This window comes from Aotus nancymaae, unplaced genomic scaffold (genome assembly GCF_030222135.1).
Source record: "Aotus nancymaae isolate 86718 unplaced genomic scaffold, 86718_ANA_hifiasm-v0.15.2.pri h1tg000033l, whole genome shotgun sequence".
Classification (NCBI taxonomy): Eukaryota; Metazoa; Chordata; class Mammalia; order Primates; family Aotidae; genus Aotus; species Aotus nancymaae.
Window position 1 is genome coordinate 48,801,280 of NW_026988447.1, and position 22,607 is coordinate 48,823,886.

At 34.8% G+C, this 22,607-nt stretch overlaps 1 protein-coding gene across 1 annotated transcript; it reads left to right on the forward strand.

The window, feature by feature from the left end:
* Positions 1-297: 297 nt before the first annotated feature.
* TRAM1L1 (translocation associated membrane protein 1 like 1) lies at positions 298-2,288 on the forward strand. Its single transcript, XM_012473079.2, has one exon. The coding sequence runs from the start codon at positions 327-329 to the stop codon at positions 1,434-1,436; it is 1,110 nt and encodes a 369-aa protein (XP_012328502.1). The 5' UTR covers positions 298-326; the 3' UTR covers positions 1,437-2,288.
* Positions 2,289-22,607: the final 20,319 nt, after the last annotated feature.

Consider the following 22,607-nt stretch of genomic DNA (forward strand, 5'->3'; position numbering starts at 1 on the left):
ATTCAGGAGCATCTTGGCGCTGGCAGGGAGTTTGAAGAAGCGATGATCTAGGTTGAAGATCAACGCTCGCAACCCCCGGCCTGGCGCCGGGTAGGGGCGCGGCGCTCGATTTCCTTCCCTGCCTCCGCGGTCCCCCTGGTGCGCATGCTCAGCTCCGCTCGGCCCTCGCCTTTGATTTATTATTTTCTGGGCGGCCGCAGCGACCCTGGACTGACTTCGGAATGGGAAGTGAAGTCCCCGGAGCTGCTACTGTGGCGGCGCCGCTGTAAGGAGCAGCCAGGGGGAGGCGGCTGCGGTTCGCCGGTGAGTATCCGGGAAGCGCCACCATGGGGCTCCGTAAGAAGGGCACCAGGAACCCCCCCGTTCTGAGTCAGGAATTCATCCTGCAGAATCATGCGGACATCGTCTCCTGCGTGGGGATGTTCTTCCTGCTGGGGCTTGTGTTCGAGGGAACAGCAGAAGCATCCATCGTGTTTCTCACTCTTCAGCACAGTGTTGCCGTCCCTGCAGCAGAGGAACAAGCCACGGGATCAAAGTCCCTTTATTATTATGGTGTCAAAGATTTGGCCACGGTTTTCTTCTACATGCTGGTGGCAATAATTATTCATGCCACAATTCAGGAGTATGTGTTGGATAAAATTAACAGGAGAATGCAGTTCACCAAAGCGAAACAAAACAAGTTTAACGAATCTGGTCAGTTTAGTGTGTTCTACTTTTTTTCTTGTATTTGGGGCACATTCATTTTAATCTCTGAAAACTGCCTGTCAGACCCAACTCTCATATGGAGGGCCCATCCCCATAGCATGATGACATTTCAAATGAAGTTTTTCTACATATCCCAGTTGGCTTACTGGTTTCATGCTTTTCCTGAACTTTACTTCCAGAAAACCAAAAAACAAGACATCCCTCGTCAAGTTGTGTACATTGGTCTTCACCTCTTTCACATTACTGGAGCTTATCTCTTGTACTTGAATCATTTGGGACTTCTTCTTTTGGTACTGCATTATTTTGTTGAATTACTTTCCCACATGTGCGGCCTGTTTTACTTTAGTGATGAAAAGTACCAGAAAGGCATATCTCTATGGGCCATCGTGTTTATCTTGGGTAGACTTGTGACTTTAATTGTTTCTGTAGTCACTGTTGGGTTTCACCTAGCTGGATCACAGAATCAGAATCCTGATGCCATTACTGGAAATGTAAATGTGTTGGCAGCTAAAATTGCTGTTCTGTCCTCCAGTTGCACTATACAAGCCTACATAACATGGAACTTAATTACTCTCTGGCTTCAGCGGTGGATAGAGGATTCTAATATTCAGGTCTCATGTATGAAGAAGAAACGGTCAAGGTCTTCTAAAAAAAGAATAGAAAATGGAGTGGGAGTGGAAACTTCGAATAGAGTAGACTGTCCACTAAAGAGGAAAGAGAAATCTTCATAGTATTTGCAAGCTCATTGATTAATGACTGCAAAGGAATCTGCTCTTTGAGATTTCTTTCTGCACTAGAGATTTTTCTTTTTTTGAGAATAGTTTGTGCTCTTTGATTTTTGCTATCGAACTGTTTCATGTATTTTTAAAAGACATTTGAGGGGAGGGAGATTATTATGAATGAGAAAAAAAGATTTTGGTTGAGACTAAATTACACATCGTCAAAATAATGTTAAAATAGTTTTGGGGGCCACCACTATAATTTGTTTTGATTTTTAACCTTTCAACATTTTCCTAATGATTTGCAGAGATAACCACACAATTTTGCATATCAGTGATACTATTTCTTACTCCCACCAATCTTTCATAATACCAACAAGGTGGCCTGTCCTAGCAAGGTTATGTGTTTAATGTTTGCTTTGGGGTAAAATAAACATACTAAAAAGGTGGAAATCAAATCAGTATTCTCTAATTGTTAGAATTTACTTTTTAAGAATTTACAACTCAGTCAAGATAAGTAAAATCACCAAAATAATAATGTTCTTCATTTTACAAGTAGTAATTATTAGTGCTATATCTCCATTTTTGAAAAATACAGTACTAATGGAGAACACATGGAGGTTTATTGCCATATATATTGCATCAAAATATCATTCATTAACATAAAAATATTGCTGAAGAATTAAACCCATTCCCATCCATTCCACTTGTAAATGGGAATTAATGAAATTAAATATTACTTTAAAAAGGAAATTGGACTTAGTTTTTTTATATTTCTTTATTAAAAATGATTCTTAATGAGGCCTTCGAAGATCAGTAACCATAGCAGCTTAGAAAAATATTGTTTGTATACCATGTTGAAAGATAATACTAAGCATGCATATAAAAAGAATGTCAGCTAATTACATTTGGAAAACATGAAAATTAGTCACATGAAAGTCTTTTGAAAAATAAGTTATTTTGTTTTCATCTTTAGTTGGGAAAAATTTATTTAAGACATATTTTGAAGAGTTTTTTACACATATACATACGTATAATCTGTATCTTCGCAGAAGCCAGTAGAAACAATGAGAATTAATGGGTATTTATACTTATTGCCTCTCAATCCTTATTTCAGTTTTATTTCCATGCTATGTCTATATACTTTTTCAATAAGAAAAGTTATAATTTACAATATGCTAGGGGAAGGCCATACATTTCCTATTCCTTTGTATTTTCCTTTATAACTTCTTTTTCCTTTTTAATTACCCTACTGTATCTCTTATCTCCAAATACTTTATAGCCAGCCCTCTCTTTGGTTTGTTTTATGTAATTCAACTCTCCCAAACATGGAGGGCCCTCAAAATTAAGTTTAACATACTTTTATTACAGATCACAGAAGAGCCACTCTTGGCAAAACATTCTTTTCTGTCTGCTTTCAGAAGCAAATATCAAAGAAACATTTCATCATTTCTTAGTATAGAATCCATCATCTTACTTATTATTTTTCAATTACTGAACAATATTGGTAGCACATGTTGTGAGGTCCAAAGTAAAGCAACTGTTATGCAACTGTAAAACAAAGATTTTTACCTTTTTGTATGACAGAGAGTTCTTTCTTTTAAACCATTCTAGCCCATTACCTGTAACCCCACTCCCAGTAACAAAAGTCCTATATGTTATATACTTCTTTACAAATAAGTGCAGATCTGACTGAACCTGGAAAAAGAAATTCCAGAAAAATTATTTTCGGACATGATTAACAGTGCCAAGAGTTAAATTTGGCTTGGCAATAAATGTGATTGGTATTTTGCTCAATTTCCCTAGGATTTTACTTGACTCTAACCACTTAGCTTTACATTCTGCATGGCAGCAAATAACAAAAGCTATTCTGGGTTTAACTTCTTCAACCCTGTGATGAAGAGGAAGAGAAAAAGCCTAATTTCTAAAATTCCCAGTACACTGGGAGTTAACTTTAGTAAAGTCATTTGATAAAGGAGTATTCTGGGCTGAATGATGTAAGTTAGATTTAATCCTTCACCTGTGGACAAAGACAAAGCCCATTTTTTGTGTGTGTAAGATATGCGTTCACAAGAGGAAGGAAGGTTATTGAGAAGAGAAGAGGGATAGATGCTAGCTACATCTCAACTACTCATAATGGTTTTCCTACTCAATAAATATTGCCAGAAAATCAATATGTGCCAAATAAATTATGAAAGCAACATTACAAATGAAATTTAGCTCAATACAAATTAGGGATTTATAAAAATTTGTTCGCAAAACATTCGTGCTATGATAAATCTCAGTGTGATGATTTGATCTATGTTAAAATGGAACACATGAAAACATAAATTTTCATTTTGATTTTAGTTATTAAAGCGGCATTAGTTAACCCTGTGAAGTCTCAAATAGCTGATTAAGCACCCCCACCAAGAAAACTGCAGAAATCCTAAAGCTGTATCTAATATTTGTATTTAAAGATTTTCTGATTTATTCGCTTCAAGGTTTATCAAGCTTTATACTTTAAATAAATCTACAAGTATAGGTTTTCCAGTATGGAGTCAAAGTATATGTTTTTTTTTAAAAAATGATTCTGCCAGCATTTAATTAACAGTGTATAACATTTGTTTTTAAACAAATAGTATCAATGGGTCATGCAACCTACGTATCTTTAAAGGGACAAAAAAGTTTTAGGCCTCATTAATCTCTTACTGATAAGTGTAACTATTCATTTATTTCAATAAGAAAAAAAATGAACTTATAAAATACTTTGTCATTTCTCTTTCATCAATATTTGTTTATCTGGAGCAGAACCATGCATACCTAATACAGTATTAACTTGGAACAGATTCTAGAAGATTAGAGTTATTAATAATTTAAAGCTTGTTTGAAGACATAAAATATTCTGATATTCTTTTAAGTTGGAAAAATAAAGGTAAAGTTTAAGTTCTCACTCAATTAGACTAAGCGAGAATAATTTGTATAGAGTAACAAAATACTTTTTACCAATGCTTTATGCAGGACGTGTCATATTGGAACAGTTTGTTAGAGGAAGTTCTTGTGGAAAGCCATGCTTGGGAATGCGGCATATGCAATAGGCTAGTACTCGGGCCTTTGCACTGTGGCAGAGAATGCCCTCCACTGGGTGAGCAGACTTTTGTAATCTGGACACAATAGACAGTGTTGGTGAGTATACAGAGGTAATTAACTTCTTACTAACATCAAACCATCTAACCAGATAATTCAGTAGCATTTAGTTAATAGTGTATCCCAGTTTTAAAAAAACAAATAGTATGAGTGTGTTATGCAACCTACGTATCTTGTGAAGGACAAACAAATTTTAGGCTTCTTTATGTTATGATAAATCTCGGTGGGATGATTTGGTCTGTGTCAAGATGGACCACATGGAAATAAATTTTCATTATGATTTGAGGCATTATTAAAGCAGGCATTTGCTAACTTTGTGAAAGCTTAAGTAACTGATTAACTGTCAAAAACAGGTTAATCAGTTAAGAACTGGTAGGAATTTCTCTGGAAATAGAGAAAAAAATCACTGTCATCTTTCAATCAAATTTACCTTCTGTGAGAAACTACCCACTAAATAAGGCAGAGTGGTACCTGCTGATTACTCCAAATTATGTAGGAAAAAAAGTCATATATCTTTCATGCAAAAATTATACATTTCCAAAACATTGAATTGGAACTTCCTTATACAGTCATGTAACTTTCAAAATTTTCTATCTAAATCCCTATTACCAAGTTCTTTTTAGGCCCTGCACCCATTCTGGCAGTTTTAAGTATTAAATAAATGTGAAATAAACCAAACATGAAGAAATCTGCTCCTGAGGTTATTCATCTGGATTTTCCTTATTCCTGATAGGTGACCTTGCATTTTGTGTTGCAGCATTATGTCAGCTAAATTTTTCGTTTTAAACTCTAAAAATATATACATTAATGTGTAAACTGACCATTCCAGTAGACACTTAGGAGAAAAAGACAATGGTAAAGGTTCACTTTAATTTAAAAATGAAAATGGTTAAATTAAATTCACAGTAATGATGTGTATATCTTATATCCAGCTTAGAAGTGTCACTGTTAAGGGATGTGATTACTCAATGAATCAGGAAAAATATCAATTTTAAACAAAGGACAAGTTAACTCTGTAAATTAGATGTAAGAAAAGGCTCAATTTCAACACCACCAGCATCATTCACCAAATCAAATCATGTCAGCATTGCAGAATCACATGGCTTGAGGAAAGTTTGCAAAAATACAGATCATTTACTAGTGCCTACCTGGGATTTCTCCTAAGCCATCACACATTGAAAATATTTACATCCCAAAATAAATGTAATATCTCATTCTCTTAATGCCCTCATTGCTTTAACTACAGAAAACTAGCTGTCTTCTGAACTCAATCTTCTAATAAAAACAACCAATAAATATAAGGTTGTCAAAGTCCTCAACACAAATATTGAAATATAACTTGTAAGCTCTAAGACAGTTCTAAAAAGATGTTTTCATGGTCAGGCATGTTGGCTCGTGCCTGTAATTTCAGCACTTTGGGAAGCTGAGGCAGGAGGATCATCAGGTCAGGAGTTCGAGAGTAGCCTGACCAACATGATGAAACCCCGTCTCTACTAAAAATACAAAAAAAATTTGCTGGGCTTGGTGGCACACCAAGAAGCCTGAGGCAGGAGAATCACTTGAATCTGGGAGGCAGAGGTTGCAGTGAGCCTAGATGGTGCCACTGCACTCCAGCCTAGGCAACAGAGCGAGACTGTCTAAAAAAAAAAGTTTTCAGGTATTGCGATATAAATTCAGAAGAGGAAGGTAATAAGGTGATCACAAATAACGGCTAATAACAGAGGTTAGGGACAAGCCTCTGCTGTGGCCCTTAGAGCTAGGCAAACTTTGGAACAGACTTCAACATTCTGTCTTATATTATATACCATTAAAGTGACAAAGATACATATCTCAAAATCTGCTGTGAGGATTAATAATATATACAGATACCATGTCATAAAGTTTCTTTGTGCATGTGTGTTTATACAAACATGTTGCTATATTTATATTTGTACCACAAATGTGTATATAGTCTTACTTAATATATAATTTAACATATTTGTGTGTGTCTCTGTTGATGCATAAATATATATAGCCACATATGTACACATATTTACAGGTTTTCTCCTATATATTTATTTGTTTAATTTTAATGGATTTTGTTTTTTAGGGTGGTGTTAAGTTCACAGCAAAATTGAGTGCAAAATATAGAGCTCTAATACCTCACACATACCTGACCTCACGCATAGAGTGCTTTTCTCACTATCAACATTCCACCTCAGAGTGACACATTTATTGCAATTGGTGAACCTATGTTTACCCATCCTTATCAGCCAATGTCCATAATTTACACTAGGGTTTATATGTATTGTACATTTTATGGAATTTCACAAATGTATAATGACATATAACTACTATTATCAGATCATTGGAAGTCATTTGTCCTAAAAATCCTCTGTGCCTCATCTATTAATCTCTTCTTCCCCTGAAGATTTTCACGAATTGTACAAATGTATGGCATTTATTTTTCTGTCATGTCCAGGTAGGAGGCAATAGAAAATTCAAGTATAGTGAATCTATTTTCCAGCATATGAATTTTCAAAGACTAAATAATGGACATTACAAATACATATATGAGTACAGAAATTATCTTCTGAGTAACTAAACACTTATTTTAAAATGTACAGAAATTATCTTCTGCGTAACTAAACACTTATTTTAAAGAGTTATTAAATTCATAGAAACTATGGACTACTTTTCTTACATAATTACAGAAAAAAACAATGACACCATATAAAAACTTTTGATATATATTAATTCCAAAGCAGGTGTTATACTTAACATATTTGATTATATGCCATTAAAGTTACAAAGGTATGTATCTTTGGTCTAGGTAAATTACAGTAAGAATAAAAATTAAATTCTGATACTCAAAATTGAATTTCAGACTAAGTAAGTGAATTAAGCATTTATTTATGAAAATCAAAGAGCATCAACCATCACTTTAATTGTTTTGGATAGTAGACTATTATCCTCTTGGTGTCAGATAATCTATATCATACATCATTGCATTCTCATTACCTTGCACAGTGTCTATATATCTTAGTTTCTCGGAATTCATTGAACTGAGTTGAAACAAACAAGCAAAAAAATAAAAAATCTTAGAAAATCTTTCCTTTTTCTTTTAAATATTGACTTTCCTTAAATCTATCACCCTTTCCAATTTTAAGTAGTCATTGTTAATTTATTCCTTGTTTATTGCCTATCTCCTGTGTCCACTTCAGGGCTGAAGTCATGCCTCTTTAAATCACTAAGGTAAAAATAGGATGTAGCACAAGTCTAGTCCAATGGAAGCACTCAATAAAAAATGTGTCAACTGGTTATTTACTTTATAATTTGGGGGCAGACTACACTAGGTGTTTATTTAGACATGGCTGCATGTCATGTGTGGCATCCTAATGACATTTGTGCTTTTTCAATGTTTTGAAACTTGAGTCCTTTTTCTAAGTTAAGAATTAAGTTAATATGTCTTCTAAATATGAAGCTACTATTATAATCCTCATTGTATGAATCAGAGTGCCATTTTGAATGTTACACGTGAATTAAATATATACCGGTTGTTCTACATCCTTAATGAGCTTTTGTAATGCTGAAAAACAAGGGGAATAATGCTATTTGAAAAGGCACAGAAAAGAATGAGAGAGGGACACACTTTTTGGTAGGAATGACAATCGAGATTGTTTTTAGTCAGTAATATCTGTCATGTCTTTTAGACATCCTAATATACACTTAGAGCTCAGGGGATAGTCAAAGCTAGGATATAAATTTGGGAGTCGTTAGCATAAATGCAATATTTAAGTAGAGGCCTTGAAAAAGGTAATCTAAGGAGAGGGTATACGTAGGGAGAAGAAGAAAGTCCACTGCTTAGCCTTGAAATATTCCTACATATAGAAGTGAAGAAGTAAAGTAAGTGCCAACAAAGGGAATTTCAGTAATGGCTGATTTAGTAGGAGAAAAACCAAAAGACTAAAGGCATATGGCCTCACAGAACCCAAACCTAGGTGACAGCTGGTGAGGTAGGCAAAGCACAAAGGTAAACAGTATGAAAGAACCCACAAGAAAAGTATATTAAGAGCATGAAGCTATAAATACTGCCCACTACTATTGAGAGTTCAAATTCCTTATGATTAGAAATTTTGAATGGCTGGACTTAAAAACAGGTAGGTCACTGGAGAGACTGTGAGGTCAGTTTCTGTGGAGTGACAGGGATGAAAGTCCTGTTGGAATGAATTGAGGGAAAAATCAGAGACAAGGGTGTGCCAGAAGGTATCACGAATACTTTCTCAACAAATGTCTCTGTGAAAATGTAGCTGAGAAATGGGAAAGAGTAATTAATTCTCTCATGTACTAAACAAAGTTAAGTGTAGAGTTAAAGGAGTTCATTTTCTTGTTGTAACTGTTCTTGGGATGGAAGACATTAGAGAACATTTGTATATTTTCATATTGAAAAAGAGATGAGATGACATAAAGGAGAGGGAGGAAAACTGCAAGATCCAGGCCACATTGCATGAGCCCACTGATGAAACGAGTACAAGACATGGTTTCCTAATTTGAAAAAGCATTTTTTAATTATATGAAATAAATCTTGAGTTGGCATATTTTCCCACAGCCTTTGGAACATCTGCATACAATAGATATTTTAAGAATTTTTGAACAAAGAAATGATCCTAATGTTTTTGTTTTCTCCTCCATCTCTACTTTTCACAAAATTCCAATGCTATAGTAGGTTACAAAGGCACCAGGTGTTCATTAGATCTTGAGAAAACAGGAGCTCTGAGCTTTTCATTCTAATTGAAGTTTCTATCTTTCCACTCTAATTACCATTACCATGGGACTAAACAGAACTAATGACAATTCTGAAAATCTGATGATGTTTTCAATCAATTTAATTATCCATGCCAATAATGCTAATCTATAGAAAAATTTTCAAACGGATTTTAAGATTCTTTAATACTGCTTAAACTGTTAGACTTCACTACGTTTTGGAGGCTGAAGTTTTAATATTACTGTGTGTTAACAAAAGGAAATATTTTATATTTTTTAAAATTTGAAAAGTGATTGAATGTCACATCTTTATCTCATACATACACAATGGAATGCTCAAATAAAACATCCCCAAATTTATGCATAACTGAGCTTCAAATATCTACAATATGTCTGACAAAACCATGTGGATTGGTGGAGAGAAGGAGAAAGGGGTCTGAAAAATCAGAACATCATGGTAAGGGAAGGCAATAGAGCACCTCTGGGAAGGTTTCTTAGGTAACCAGTACAGTGCATTAGGGTCACAAGGAAATACATATTTTTCCAACCCTGGTAATTATAAAGCTCTATGTAAAGTGAAGGGACTGTACTACTAACCACTTCAACTCTGATATCTCTATAAAACAATATCCCATAAAGGCTGGGAGATGTTTGATCACCTTTAAAACTCTCAGCAGACAAAGCAAATTAATTTCAATTCCTCAAATATGTATTGATTGCTTAGTATATCCAAGACCTGGTGCCAAATACGGGACACAGTGATAAGTAATATGGCAAGTGACAATTTGTAGTCCAATGGCCAGTGGCATTTACAATTTTGACTGTAAACAGTCATAGTGCATTATCTAGAAGATACTTAAAAGAGCAGAGAGTCAAGTAACCTTGGAAAGACAAGTATGTTGATAGAGCATTCATTGGCCTCTGTAAAAGGTCCAAAGAGAGTGCAAAGGTGAGCAGCTCTGGCTCAAGTAATACACATCCTGACTTCATCAGATCCTTGACTAGCTGAAGAAAGCAGTTGATGTGCTCCCTATTGCCACAGTGTGAGTCCCCAGCAGCCGTCAGGACATGAGTGGCAATGCTAAGGGCAGCAGAATAGCCAGAGTTTGCCAGCTACCCAGAGAAGATCATGGTGTGGGTGAAGGTGGTGGTAATGGCACAGCCCTCACTCAAGAGGAACACCAAGTGACATGTATTGAAGTGAGAATGGTAGTGGGAAGAGCTGGGACCAACTTGGGAGGGCATGTAATATTGGACACTAGAGAGAGGAAGAAACTCAAAAAAGTTGGTAACTCCTGAAGCTACACTTGAAGTTAAAGTTAAATCACTAATGAAAGTCCTATGAGAGTTATGTGGTTGATGAGGCCTAGAGAAAACAATCCATTAAATAAATTATAATTAACACAACTCAGTATGATCTATCACATGGAAACCGTTTCGAGGAATATAAACAGAAGTTTAATTTACCAATATACAATATATAGGCAAACTTAAAAAATTCTAAGTTTGATTGACAACATTTTTTATGACATTCTGTGGCAACCGTCTGAATTAATCTAAGATACTCTGATAGGAACATCTCTTAACTATATTACTCATTATTTTTCGAATGATGGTACCAAGCCCTTCAGTAGCTCCTTCATCTGACATCGTGTTTGGAACATGACATTATTAAAGAAATATATTTGATCTTAGTTTTAGATCATGGATACAAGGATCCATCCTGGGTCAAATGAAAGTGTAAAACAGGAATAGGTGCTGGCAGGGAAATCTGTAGCAAAGTGCCAACTTGTTCTTCGCCAGGCAGTGTTATCAGGATGATCTCCAACTTACTCAGCTGCATTTTAAATGTACAGCACTCCTGGCCAGTAACATGGTTCTTGTGAAGTTCTTAGACACTGATTTTGCTTTCTGGGGAAATACTATTTATTCACGTCTGTTTTCACATCTGTTGTTAAGAAGAAAATCTCTGGCTTTCTTACTGCCTACAGGCAGGCTTGGAGAATGACATTACCCATGTCTTTATTTTCTAAATATTGATATTAGTTGCCTAATAATGTATTCTGTATTATTCTAAAAGAAAGATACTTGCTATGTGTTAGGAATTGTTTTATATAAAAGACCAACCTCAATATTGACCTTGAAATAATTTAAACAAATTGCTCTAGTTTCAATAGTGGCAGACATGTGTCTCTTTGGTTATTCCCATGCATCTTTGCTTAAGAAATACACTTACCTAATTAGAAAACTCTTAAGAAAGAAATGTTTCACTATATTTATACTGAGGTTACAAAATTTATATTTTTCATTTATAGAATATTTTGGTTTATAAACTGTAATTGCCTGTTGATTATGAGAATAACCTTAATTTCTTGAAAATTTTAAGATTCTTTATTATTTCTTTTTCCCCACTATATTTAAAAATATCCAAAGAGCACAGAGCAAATCCTGACTGCTATATAAGATTTTGCTGAAATTAATCTACATATAAATATTTATGAAATAAAATTATTAGCAGATAATAGCATTTAATTGTCTTCTGTTTTCACTGTTTTTCTAAAATCTCTGTCTTATCAACTCCAAATATATAATAAAGTCATTGCACATTTTATATGCTTGAAGATCTCCAAAAAACTCCCCTAAGTTTAAATGGCATTATTGGACAATTAGAATTATATTTGTTATTTATCTGATTCTATAAATTGCTATCAGATAATTTTCCCAAATAAATCAAAACATATCATAGCATTTCAAGCTAGTCCTGGCCTCTACTACATTATAATTTTGCTCAGCCTTGCAATTACCTATCTTGTTTTAAATTGTATATTTTGAACACCATCTCCCTCACTAAACTGTAAATGTATGATTGAAACTGAAAATGTTATAGGGTAAATATGTTTATTTTTAAAATGCCTATTTATTTTTCAAGTTGGATAAGTCTATTATTGTTTATCATAGAAATGGCATTATTTACAGACAAGAATTGGTAGTTTAGCAGGAGAGAGGTGTAATAGAATTTCTAAGAATTGTTAGAGTAAGTGGCTCCAATGATCTCCTGTGTGAATTATTATCTGCAATATATATCGGCAATAGTAAACAACTTATTGTTCATTATCTTTAAGGGGTTTGAATCATTTATGGCCAAATAGAGTATGAACTACTTAAGTACAGAGATCTTATGTTTCATTATATGTATTAAATTTCATTGCATCTAGTATGATAGAATTTAAAAATCACAATTAAATTATATATTTTATTAATTATACTGCAAATTAAAGGGTTATTCAACTCTCCATTCAGCAAATGCTAATTAAATGCCTACTGTATCCAGCACTGTGTTTAGGTCTGCAGCTAAAAAGGAAAATGTCTGTTTCTCTTCTCACTGTGTTTATGGCCTAGGGAAGGAAAGAGACTAATTATGAAGCATATATAATACACTATGATTAGCAATATAATTATTCTGTGGTTATTCATTTTATGGGGGAAAGCAGTCTAATCTTAAGGGTTTAAGGAAATCTTCCTCAAATAACTGACAACTGTGATAACAGTAGAAGAATTAGGAGTTAGAAAGTTTAAACAATGGATGCATATTGTCCAGATAGAGAGGGGCACACATACAGACCCAAAATCGAAGGAGGACATGATTTTGGGAATGAAAAATTGTTAGAATATAGAGAACAAGGGAAGGAGGAAAGAAAGACCTTGAATAACATATTAAAAGGTTTGCACTTTATCTAAGATCAGTAAATATTCAGTGAAATATTTTGCCAGGAGAATGACATGATTATTTTTACTTAAGGAAAATTATTGATAGTAACATGGAAAATCTATTGGAAGGAGTCAGAGAAAATTAGTCTATTCAATGTTATTTTATATAACAATGCAAGAAAAATTATTGTAATCCACACTAAGGTATCAAGAAGAAGAATGAAGATATAGGTGCCAAACTATTATCAGTATCAATAGAATTTGTTGCTTCTGGATATAAACAGTGAGAGAAATGGGTGTTATGGATTTGTGATTTATCAACTCAGCCATGGTCAAATTAGCAGCATACTGTTTCTGAGACTAGAATATAGGAGAAGAAATATTGTGAACTCAACTGAGTTTTTGCAGAAATATTGTATATATCCAAAGGAATATAAATCATTCTATTATAAGGACACTTGCATGTGTATGTTCATTACAATAGCAAAGACATGAAATGCTCATCAGTGATACACTGAATAAAGAAAATGTGGTACCATACACACCATAGAATACTATGCAGTCATAAAATAGAAAGAGATTACATCTTTTGCAGGGACATGGATGGAGATGGGGGTCATTATCCTTAGCAAACTAATGCAGGAACAGAAAACTAAATACCACATGTTCTTATAAGTGGGAGCTAAATGATGAGAACACATGGATACCTAGAGGGGAACAACACACACTGAAACCTTTTGGAGCCTGAAGGGTGGAAGGAGGAAGATGATCAGAAAAAAATAACTAATAAATACTAGAATACCCGGGTAATGAAATAAGCTATACAACAAACCCCTACGACCGAAGTTTGCCTATGTAACAAACCTGCACATGTACCTCTGAACTTAAAATAAAAGTTTAAAAAATAAATAAAATTGAAATGCTTTTAAAACAACAAAAACACCACAATAATATTTATCAATGATAATAGCATATAGGGCCTTATGATGATAAAGAACTCAGGTGGATAGATATATTTTGGGAAGTCATAAATAATAATTGAAGTCAAGTTGTAAGGTCAAATTTTGAAGAATGAATCTGTAGAAAAAAAATTAAAAGATCTATCTCTGATGAAAGACATCTTCTTTACAGAAAATTATAAAAAGGCCTAGCAAAGAATCTTTAAAATTACTGAGTAGCATTCCTATGAATGACCAGATAGTGTCTTTACCAGGGCAAATGCTTAAGTAAAGAAATAAAACTAGTATTTTCTATTCATTGAAGCTCTTTTCTCTGTGATATAATGCATATGTTCTAGGATAAAAAATGATAGCATGTATTATGAAGATATGGTGAATGACAAAACTTTATATATTACTAATATTAAGGATTTTGTATACTAAATATAACTAGAAAATTTAAAACTAGTAACTAGTATATTAAAAGAAAGAGCATAAACTTGAATGTATCTTCACCTCTTAAAATGCCACCTAGCAGACTTCGATAAAAAATAGAAATTCAAAAAAAATAAAAATAAAACTAGAAAAATGTAAAACTCAATGAAATAGTTAAAAAACAAATTAAGAACATTTAAAAAGAGCTTCAGTACAATCAATCTGCCAGAAAAAAAAATATACCATAAGAGCACAACGAAACAGGAAAGATAAAAGATTAGAATGAGTATGTCTGACATGTGGTTGGGGTTTTAGAGAGGGAGGAGAGAAAATGGGGCAAAGACCATATTTCAAAAGATAACTGGAAGATTCCCAAACTGTCAAACACCACCAATCCTCATATTCAACCAATCAAATAAATCTGAAACACAATTAAAATACACACCGCCACACACACACACATACACGTGTGTGTGTGTGTGTGTGTGTGTGTATATATATATATTTGCCCAGTAATATAAAAAACTAGTCAGGAAATTAAATGCAAAGAGAAGATCCTAACAATTGTTAGAGCAAAGGAAGAAATTAAGAACAGAAAATGGACAGTCTGAGAGGAGAGGTGATTCTCAGCAAGGATGATGGAGGCAAGAAGGCTATGTAGTATAAATCTGTGTGCTGAGAGAATTGTCAATATGAGAATCTACATACAGTACAAATATGTAATGGAAACATAGTGCTACTTTTAGGTCACTCTTAGAGAAGTGTGGTTCCTGCCCTGATCCCCTGACTTCACAGTCTCTTCTTGAGCTCTTCTCTAGTGTCTCCCTGACAAGTCTGGAAATCCATAGAGCCTTTGAGGTATGCCCATCAGTGCCCATGACCTGTTGCCTCCTGTTATACTCCATAAAGCTAGAATCCCAGAATTCTGTGCAGCAACAGCCTCAAGTCACTTTGAAAGACTCTACAGGAAAGTTCAAGGTGTACTCTTGCCCTGGGCTATAAAACTATTAAGAATGGGGATATAAAAGATATTTTTCAGAGTCTATCAAAAACAGAACTTTACTAAATAATTCTAAAGGCAGTGATTTATTTAGAAGAAAAACTAAAAGTGAAATTTTAAAAGTACTCAAATATTTAAAAAAGGAAAAGATACAAAAATAAAAGTAAAACAAGGCCAACCAATTGAAAGCAGAAATTAAAGCTATGAATAAAGAAATACAATTATTAGTAATCAGTTTCAATCTAAATAGTCTAAATGCTCCAGCTATATATGGTTTTCAAGAAACACATGTAAATATAAGACATCAAAATGTTGAACTCCAAAGGAAAAACAATAGGCATAGTATGTGTATTCTACTCAGTAGAAATAGTTGTGGTTCTGTTTATATAAGACAAAAGAGACTTTAGGGAAAAAAGTCATACTGAATCTCTATTTAAAAATTACATTATGATTAAAACTTCAATTTACTAGGAATACGTAACAATTTTTAATTAGCATACCCCTGTGACTATAGCTTTATAATTTGTCTTTGAGTCAGGATTCTCCAATTAAAAGTGACAGAATGAATCTCTAACTTAAGTATATCAGAAAATTTTTGATAATATATGTATTGATTAGCTCGATGTTGAGAGAGAAACAGAACTACTAGAGAATAAATGAGAATTCTAGATGATAAGATCTGAAACTAGGATGCAATCAGGTTATGGTGCCACAGTGGACATAGCTGGTGACCACATTGCTGCTGGACACAGGTGCTGCAGCCGTCAAATGCCCTCAAGACTTTCACTGAATTTGTCTTGTTGAACAAATTATATACTCCAGTTTTTACCTGTGAGTTACTTGTTTAATATAAGAGGTTCAGAGTGGAGCACCTGGTGTCCCAGCTTTTAACCAGTTCGGTGAAGGAGTGTCTACTACCTTGGGCTTCCTTATTGGTAATAATGTAATATTGTGCCTTCCATTTGTGCTTTGTTTTGATTAGGAGTAGCGTGGGAGCTTCAAACCTTTCTGTAAATGCCTCAATTTTCTTAGTAACTATATAATTTTTCAAGTAAGACATGACCACATAGAATAGGGTTTATTATTATTTTTTATCTCTCTCTTTTTTTTCAGACAGAGTCTTGCTCTGTCACTTAGGTTAGGCTGGAGTGCAGTGGTGCAATCTGGGCTCACTGCAACCTCCATCTCCCGGGTTCTTATATGATTCTCCTGCTTCAGCCACCTGAGTAGCTGGGATTACAGTGGTGTGCCACAACACCCAGATAATTTTTGTATTTTTAATAGAGACAGGGTTTGCCATGTTGCCCAGACTGGTCTCAAACTCCTGGCATCAAGTGACCCACCCGCCTCCCAGAGTGCCAAGATTATAGGCATGAGCAACTGCATCCTGCCTTTTATCTTTTTATAGCACTGAAGATAGAGCCAAAGTGTTCTGTCAATTCCTTTCTGTGTCTAGCTACACACACCCACATATGTATCTAGCTGGTTATTTAGTGAAACATAAATTAAATTAGGAACAAGAAATACTAAGATAAAATATTATCCTAGCAAATAATAGAATAATAACTTCCCTTTAAGCTATAGCTGAAGGTTCAAAGACACATTTGTTTTGATGGATATTGTTACTCAGAGAAATTTTTTTTAACATGCCTTTCATGCTTAATTCTCAATGTAATTTCTGGATTATTGATTCAAGTTTCTAAAGACAAACCTAATAATTAAGCATAAAAAATTCAATTTTCCAACAGTGCATGACTTATCTCATCTTTTCTACCCCACTTCTCTCACAAATCATGTAATATTAAGATCTTTGTGTATTGAGCTCTGACTACCAGTAATCTTTTAGCCTAAACCAGTCATGAAGAAGCATCTGGCAATTTGACAGGGAGAGGCAAGTTGGCAGCTTCTCATCAGATAGCAAGCATTATTGTGTTTCTAGTGTCAATCTGGATTTGACAGTTTTTGAAGTATCTTAACACAGACCTACACAAAATAAAACAGGTAGCAGCTACAAAACCGATTTTGTCTTATATAGTGATGAAAAATTCTGTTACCCAGAAGGCAGAATTATTGTTATTATGATTATTAATTATTTCTTTATTTTAAGATGGAGTCTTGCTCTGTCACCAGGCTAGAGTGCAGTAGTGTGATCTTGGCTTACTGCAACCTCCACCTCCTGGGTTAAAGCATTTCTCCTGCCTCAGCCCCCTGAGTAGCTGGGACTACAGGCGCACACCACCACACCGAGCTAATTTTTGTATTTTTAGTAGAGACGGGGTTTCACCATGTTGACCAGGATGGTCTTGATCTCTTGACCTCATGATTTGCCCATCTCAGTGTCCCTAAGTGCTGGGATTATAGGTGTGAGCCACTGCATCCAGCTCAGAATTATTTTAAGAAAGCAACACTGCTTCACCCCTGGGAATATTGTCAGTACTAAAAATAAGACATTTTTACTAGTTAAAAACATTGTATTTGACTCAGGAGGAGAAAATAATGGTATTTCACAAGAAAATTGGATTGCTGTGAATACAGAATTTCTATCCACATGATTAGTTACCAACTTGAATAAAGTATATTTCACGTGTGTGTGTGCACGTGCACACACACACAAACACGTGGTCACTCAGGCATATGCACATACATACCTAAACAATAAATATATCATAAAAGCATTGTTGAATTGTGTGTTATAGATTTTCACGTGTGTGTGTGCACGTGCACACACACACAAACACGTGGTCACTCAGGCGTATGCACATACATACCTAAACAATAAATATATCATAAAAGCATTGTTGAATTGTGTGTTATAGATTATTTCTTTTATTCAAAAGTAAAACTTTATATATATATATAGATACACTTTTTTTTGGATTGCAGAAATTTATTAAAATTGGAGACATTGTTTAATCTTCTTGTGCCATGAGACTCCATCAGGCTGTCTACAAAGTCCACTGGGAGGCTGAGGATTACTTGAGCCCGGGAGTCTGAGGCTGTAGTGAGCCTCAAAGGGCCATTGCACTCCAGCCTGGGTGAGGCAAGACCTTTCAAGGGGTAAACTGCATGCTTGCTTGCTGTGGTCATTAAAAAGCCTAGTTTTTAGGGTTTTTTTTTTTTTTAAGTTTTTTCTTAATCCTTTACCTCTTTAAAACTTGCTCCACACAGTCTAGTCAAGCCAAATCTCCATACCCAAGCAAGCCATTCACAGCTAAAAATGTTACCAGTAGCAGAACCATAAAGCTGGTCCAGACAAGTTGGACTCCACCATTTCAACTTCTAGCTTTCTGTCTAATGCCTCTGCGCCAATGACTTGAGTCAGGCTTGTTTTTTAGGACCTGGGAAGAAACAGCTTCGTGTGAACTTCAGTGCACTCTATTTTCCCCAAATCAACTTGTAAACATAAGTTTGTTTTACCAACTGTGTTGCTTGCAATAATTTTATAAAGAGCTAGCCACTACTCTCATAGGCAAATGCAAGCTACTCATGTATCATTTCCTCTAAGAAATTTTTGTTTCCATTTCAATTGAATTACTCACTCTCCTTCTTGTGACCCCATTTTATATTACAGCAAATTTTATCACAGCCATTTTAACATTGTATTGTACTTACTATTTTTACTGAGCTGTTGTACTCCTGAACTGTATGTGTCTGGAGACATAAAGTAAGAAAATTAAAAATATCAACTAGTTGATATCAACTAGTTTAGTCACTAGGAAATTATTTGTTGAATGAATGAATGAATGAATATTTTCCTAATGAATGGAGAAACTATTTTCCCCCTACTGATAAATATACATATATATATACACACACACATATGTATATACATATATGTACGTATATATACATATATTTGTATATACATACACAAATATGTATATATGTATATGTTTGTATATGTATATACAAATATATGTATATATACATACATATATATATGTATATATATATCAAAAAAGAATAAGAAGCCTTGGATAAAATGTTCATTATTCACATATCAGTCAAGAAGTATAGAAAAGGAGCGACCACAGACGAGGGTAACAAAGAATATTTGGTTTGCTATTTTAGAAGTGCAATAGTAAACTTGTTCCACCTCTGTACAAGCACATGTCAGCTTGTCCACAATATTCTGTTTTATAATGAGTAGTAGAGAAGCCATTTTTGTTTAAGGAAGAGCTGAAGGGAAAAGAGAAATGATAGGAATGATGGTGATGTGTCTATTTCTTTTGTGGTACCAGAGAAGAAATTTGAGCACCTATGACTAAGGGATGAGAACCACACATTCTCAGGATTCCATAAGAAAACTTTGCAAGTCTCTGGCCATCAGCCCAGCTACTTTGGTGTCCAGAAGACCATATATGATAATAAGTTGAAAGGGAACCTTTTTTTTTTTTTTCTGCCTAGTGAACTCTACATAATTGTGACACTATAAGGAAGTGAAGTACCCAGAGCTCTAGGTGACAGCATCCCTGGGAGTGATGCTGGCATTTCAGGTTTGCAATTGGCAGTAGTGAGGCTTCCACAGGCAACTGTGCAAAGCACATAGGGGCAAGTCGTAGCTGAAGTAGGAATAAGAGTAAATAGCTGAAGTAACTGGGAGGACTGCAGTTCATGAACTCACAAGAGGGTTTGTACAAAGGGCTCCTCTGAAATGCCCACAAGTAAGCACAAGATACTGTAGAAGGGAAAGTTGTGCTCACACCATTATGTAGGTCAGGGTTATCAAACCAAAAGTCATTGAGTAAGAGGACTGACAAGCAATTTTGAGAGCCCAGCTAAAATTGAAAACTATAAATCTGTCCCACCTGGCAGAGTTATGTGATTTTTCTCCAGGGAAGCCCAGCAGCCCAGAAGGCGGAAAATGTCTGTGATTAGATAGATCCAGGTTGGAGTTGTGTTTGATGAAAGTAGAAGAAAAGCAGAAGAACGGGGTCCTTGAAAATAAGAATGACAAGAAATGGCCAAACATGATGATGGATTTCATCAGGAAAGTAAAGCCAAGAAGCATGATATGAAAAATGTACCTATGAGGGATTGAAAGACCGAAGTGTTTGTTATTAGAGAGAAGGACTTAGGATGTAGTTCAGTTCACAGGATTATATATCCTGCTAGTGACCTCAGGAGTGATTTACTGAAGAAAAGTGATAAAAAATAAGTCACAGAAAAAATTAAGAAATTTTGAGTGCAATAAAGTCACTCAAAATAGTACAAATAAAGAGAAAAAAATGAGCCATTTGTCACATTCTCCTTGAAATGTAAGACTACACCTGATATTTGGATGATGTATTAATCTAAGCAGATAACAATTGCTATTCTTAAAATACCCAAATCCCATTCATTACAACAAAGAAAGCTCTTTTTCTCTTTTTCATTTACCTCACAGTCCAAAAGAGTATGTAGCAGGTGGTCTTCAAAGTGATTCAGGTATCCTGGATCCTTTCAAGTTTTTGGCTTTTTGCAGGATTTGTTGCATCTGCCTGGAAGATGAGGCAAGAGTGAGAAGAGTCAAGTGAGATGTCCTAGAGGCTAGCCCTGGGAGTAGTACTATTTAGGTTTATATATTTTCCATTGACTGGAACTCGGAAGACCCCACACAATTATCAAAAGGCTATGAAATATAGGTTAGTTATGTGTGTTCAAAGGAGAAGGATGGATATTGGTAAACGCCATCACTCTTTGCCACAGTAGGTGATAGTGAAAATATTTCTGCATGGTATGAACCTTCAAGAAAATGATTTTACAATGAAGTACAAAAATGACTATAATCTGGAAGGATAGTATAGATCTAGAAAAATCGTTGGCCAGACAAGTATTTAGGGCGAAAATAAGTTGCTTTCTGAGAATGTTGTTCCAGGAGCAAGTATTATTCTAACTGAGAGGTCTAAGCCAGTCTTCAAAAACAATAAGAAAACATTACACTTTATGGGTCACAGTATAAAAAATGAGGTTTAGTGTTATGTGATTGAGGACAGTCAGAAGGAGAAAGGCTAGATTAAGACTTGAGATTGAATGAGAGGATGAGTTTTCCTCACAGGTATTATTGGGTGGCATTGAAACAAGAAAGGGCAGGCTGACAGTGAAAGAATAGAGATGCATATACAAAGGATTCCAAATACAACTTCAGTGAAGTAAATTGTGAACATTACTGTTACCAGGTGGTCGCTGATGAATTCATCAACTCTTATGAAAACAGGGAGGTAAATAAATTCCAAAAGGTATCATTGATATTTGTGTGAAGGGATGTATTTCTATGACAGGAGAGTAAAACCATACCTTATATACTTTTATGCAGCAAATATCTAGATATCACATGTATTTTTCTGTTACCATGCTGCTGATAAAGATATACCCAAGACTGTGCAATTTCCAAAAGAAGAGGTTTAATTGGACTTACAGTTCCACATGGTTAAACTGTGGATGGCAGTTCACATGGCAGATGGCAAGAAGAAGCAAGTCTCCTCTTACGTGGATGGCAGCAGGCAAAAAAAAAAAAAAAAAAAAAAGAGCTTGTGCAGAGAAACTCCTGTTTGCTTAAACCATCATATCTCAAGAGACCCATTCACTCTCATGAGAACAGCAGGGGAAATATCCACCCCTATGGGTCAATCATCTCTCACTGGGTCCCACCCACAGCAGGTGGGAATTAAGGGAGCTACAAGATGACATTTTGGATGCTTGGAGAAGTGCAGATAAGTTTCTCAGGAAAGGTAATTTTTAACTTTAGTTTTAAAGAAGAAGAAATTTCTCTAGGAAACTTAGGAAAATAATTCTAGGTGGAGAGAATACTGTACTAAATAACCACTGAAGCAGGTAACATTTTTCTTACAAATAATACATGTGAACTATGTAGAAGACATGAAAATTGATCTAGTTTTAACTATCACAGCAGTTCTGTGTTACCTAAAATATTTAGCTAAACATGGTATTTGGAAATTATTGCGTGAATTGGTGAGACCATTTTATACTTTGGGAGAGGGAACATAGGTTTTAGGTATGTGTCTAAGGAAAGAAAAGAAAAGAAAGAGATCATAACATTAAATTTATAGAAAGAATATGATGAAAATATTTTCCAGAGTTAGTCCTCAGAACATATTCTCCTTATATGACCTATAATAAAGAGAATGTGGACATTATTATTTTATTTAATGTACATTTTCTTGGTTAAAATCTATTTCTTGTAAAAATACATTGGGTTTAATGAACTGCTTAATTAACTGCCAAATGCTCTTG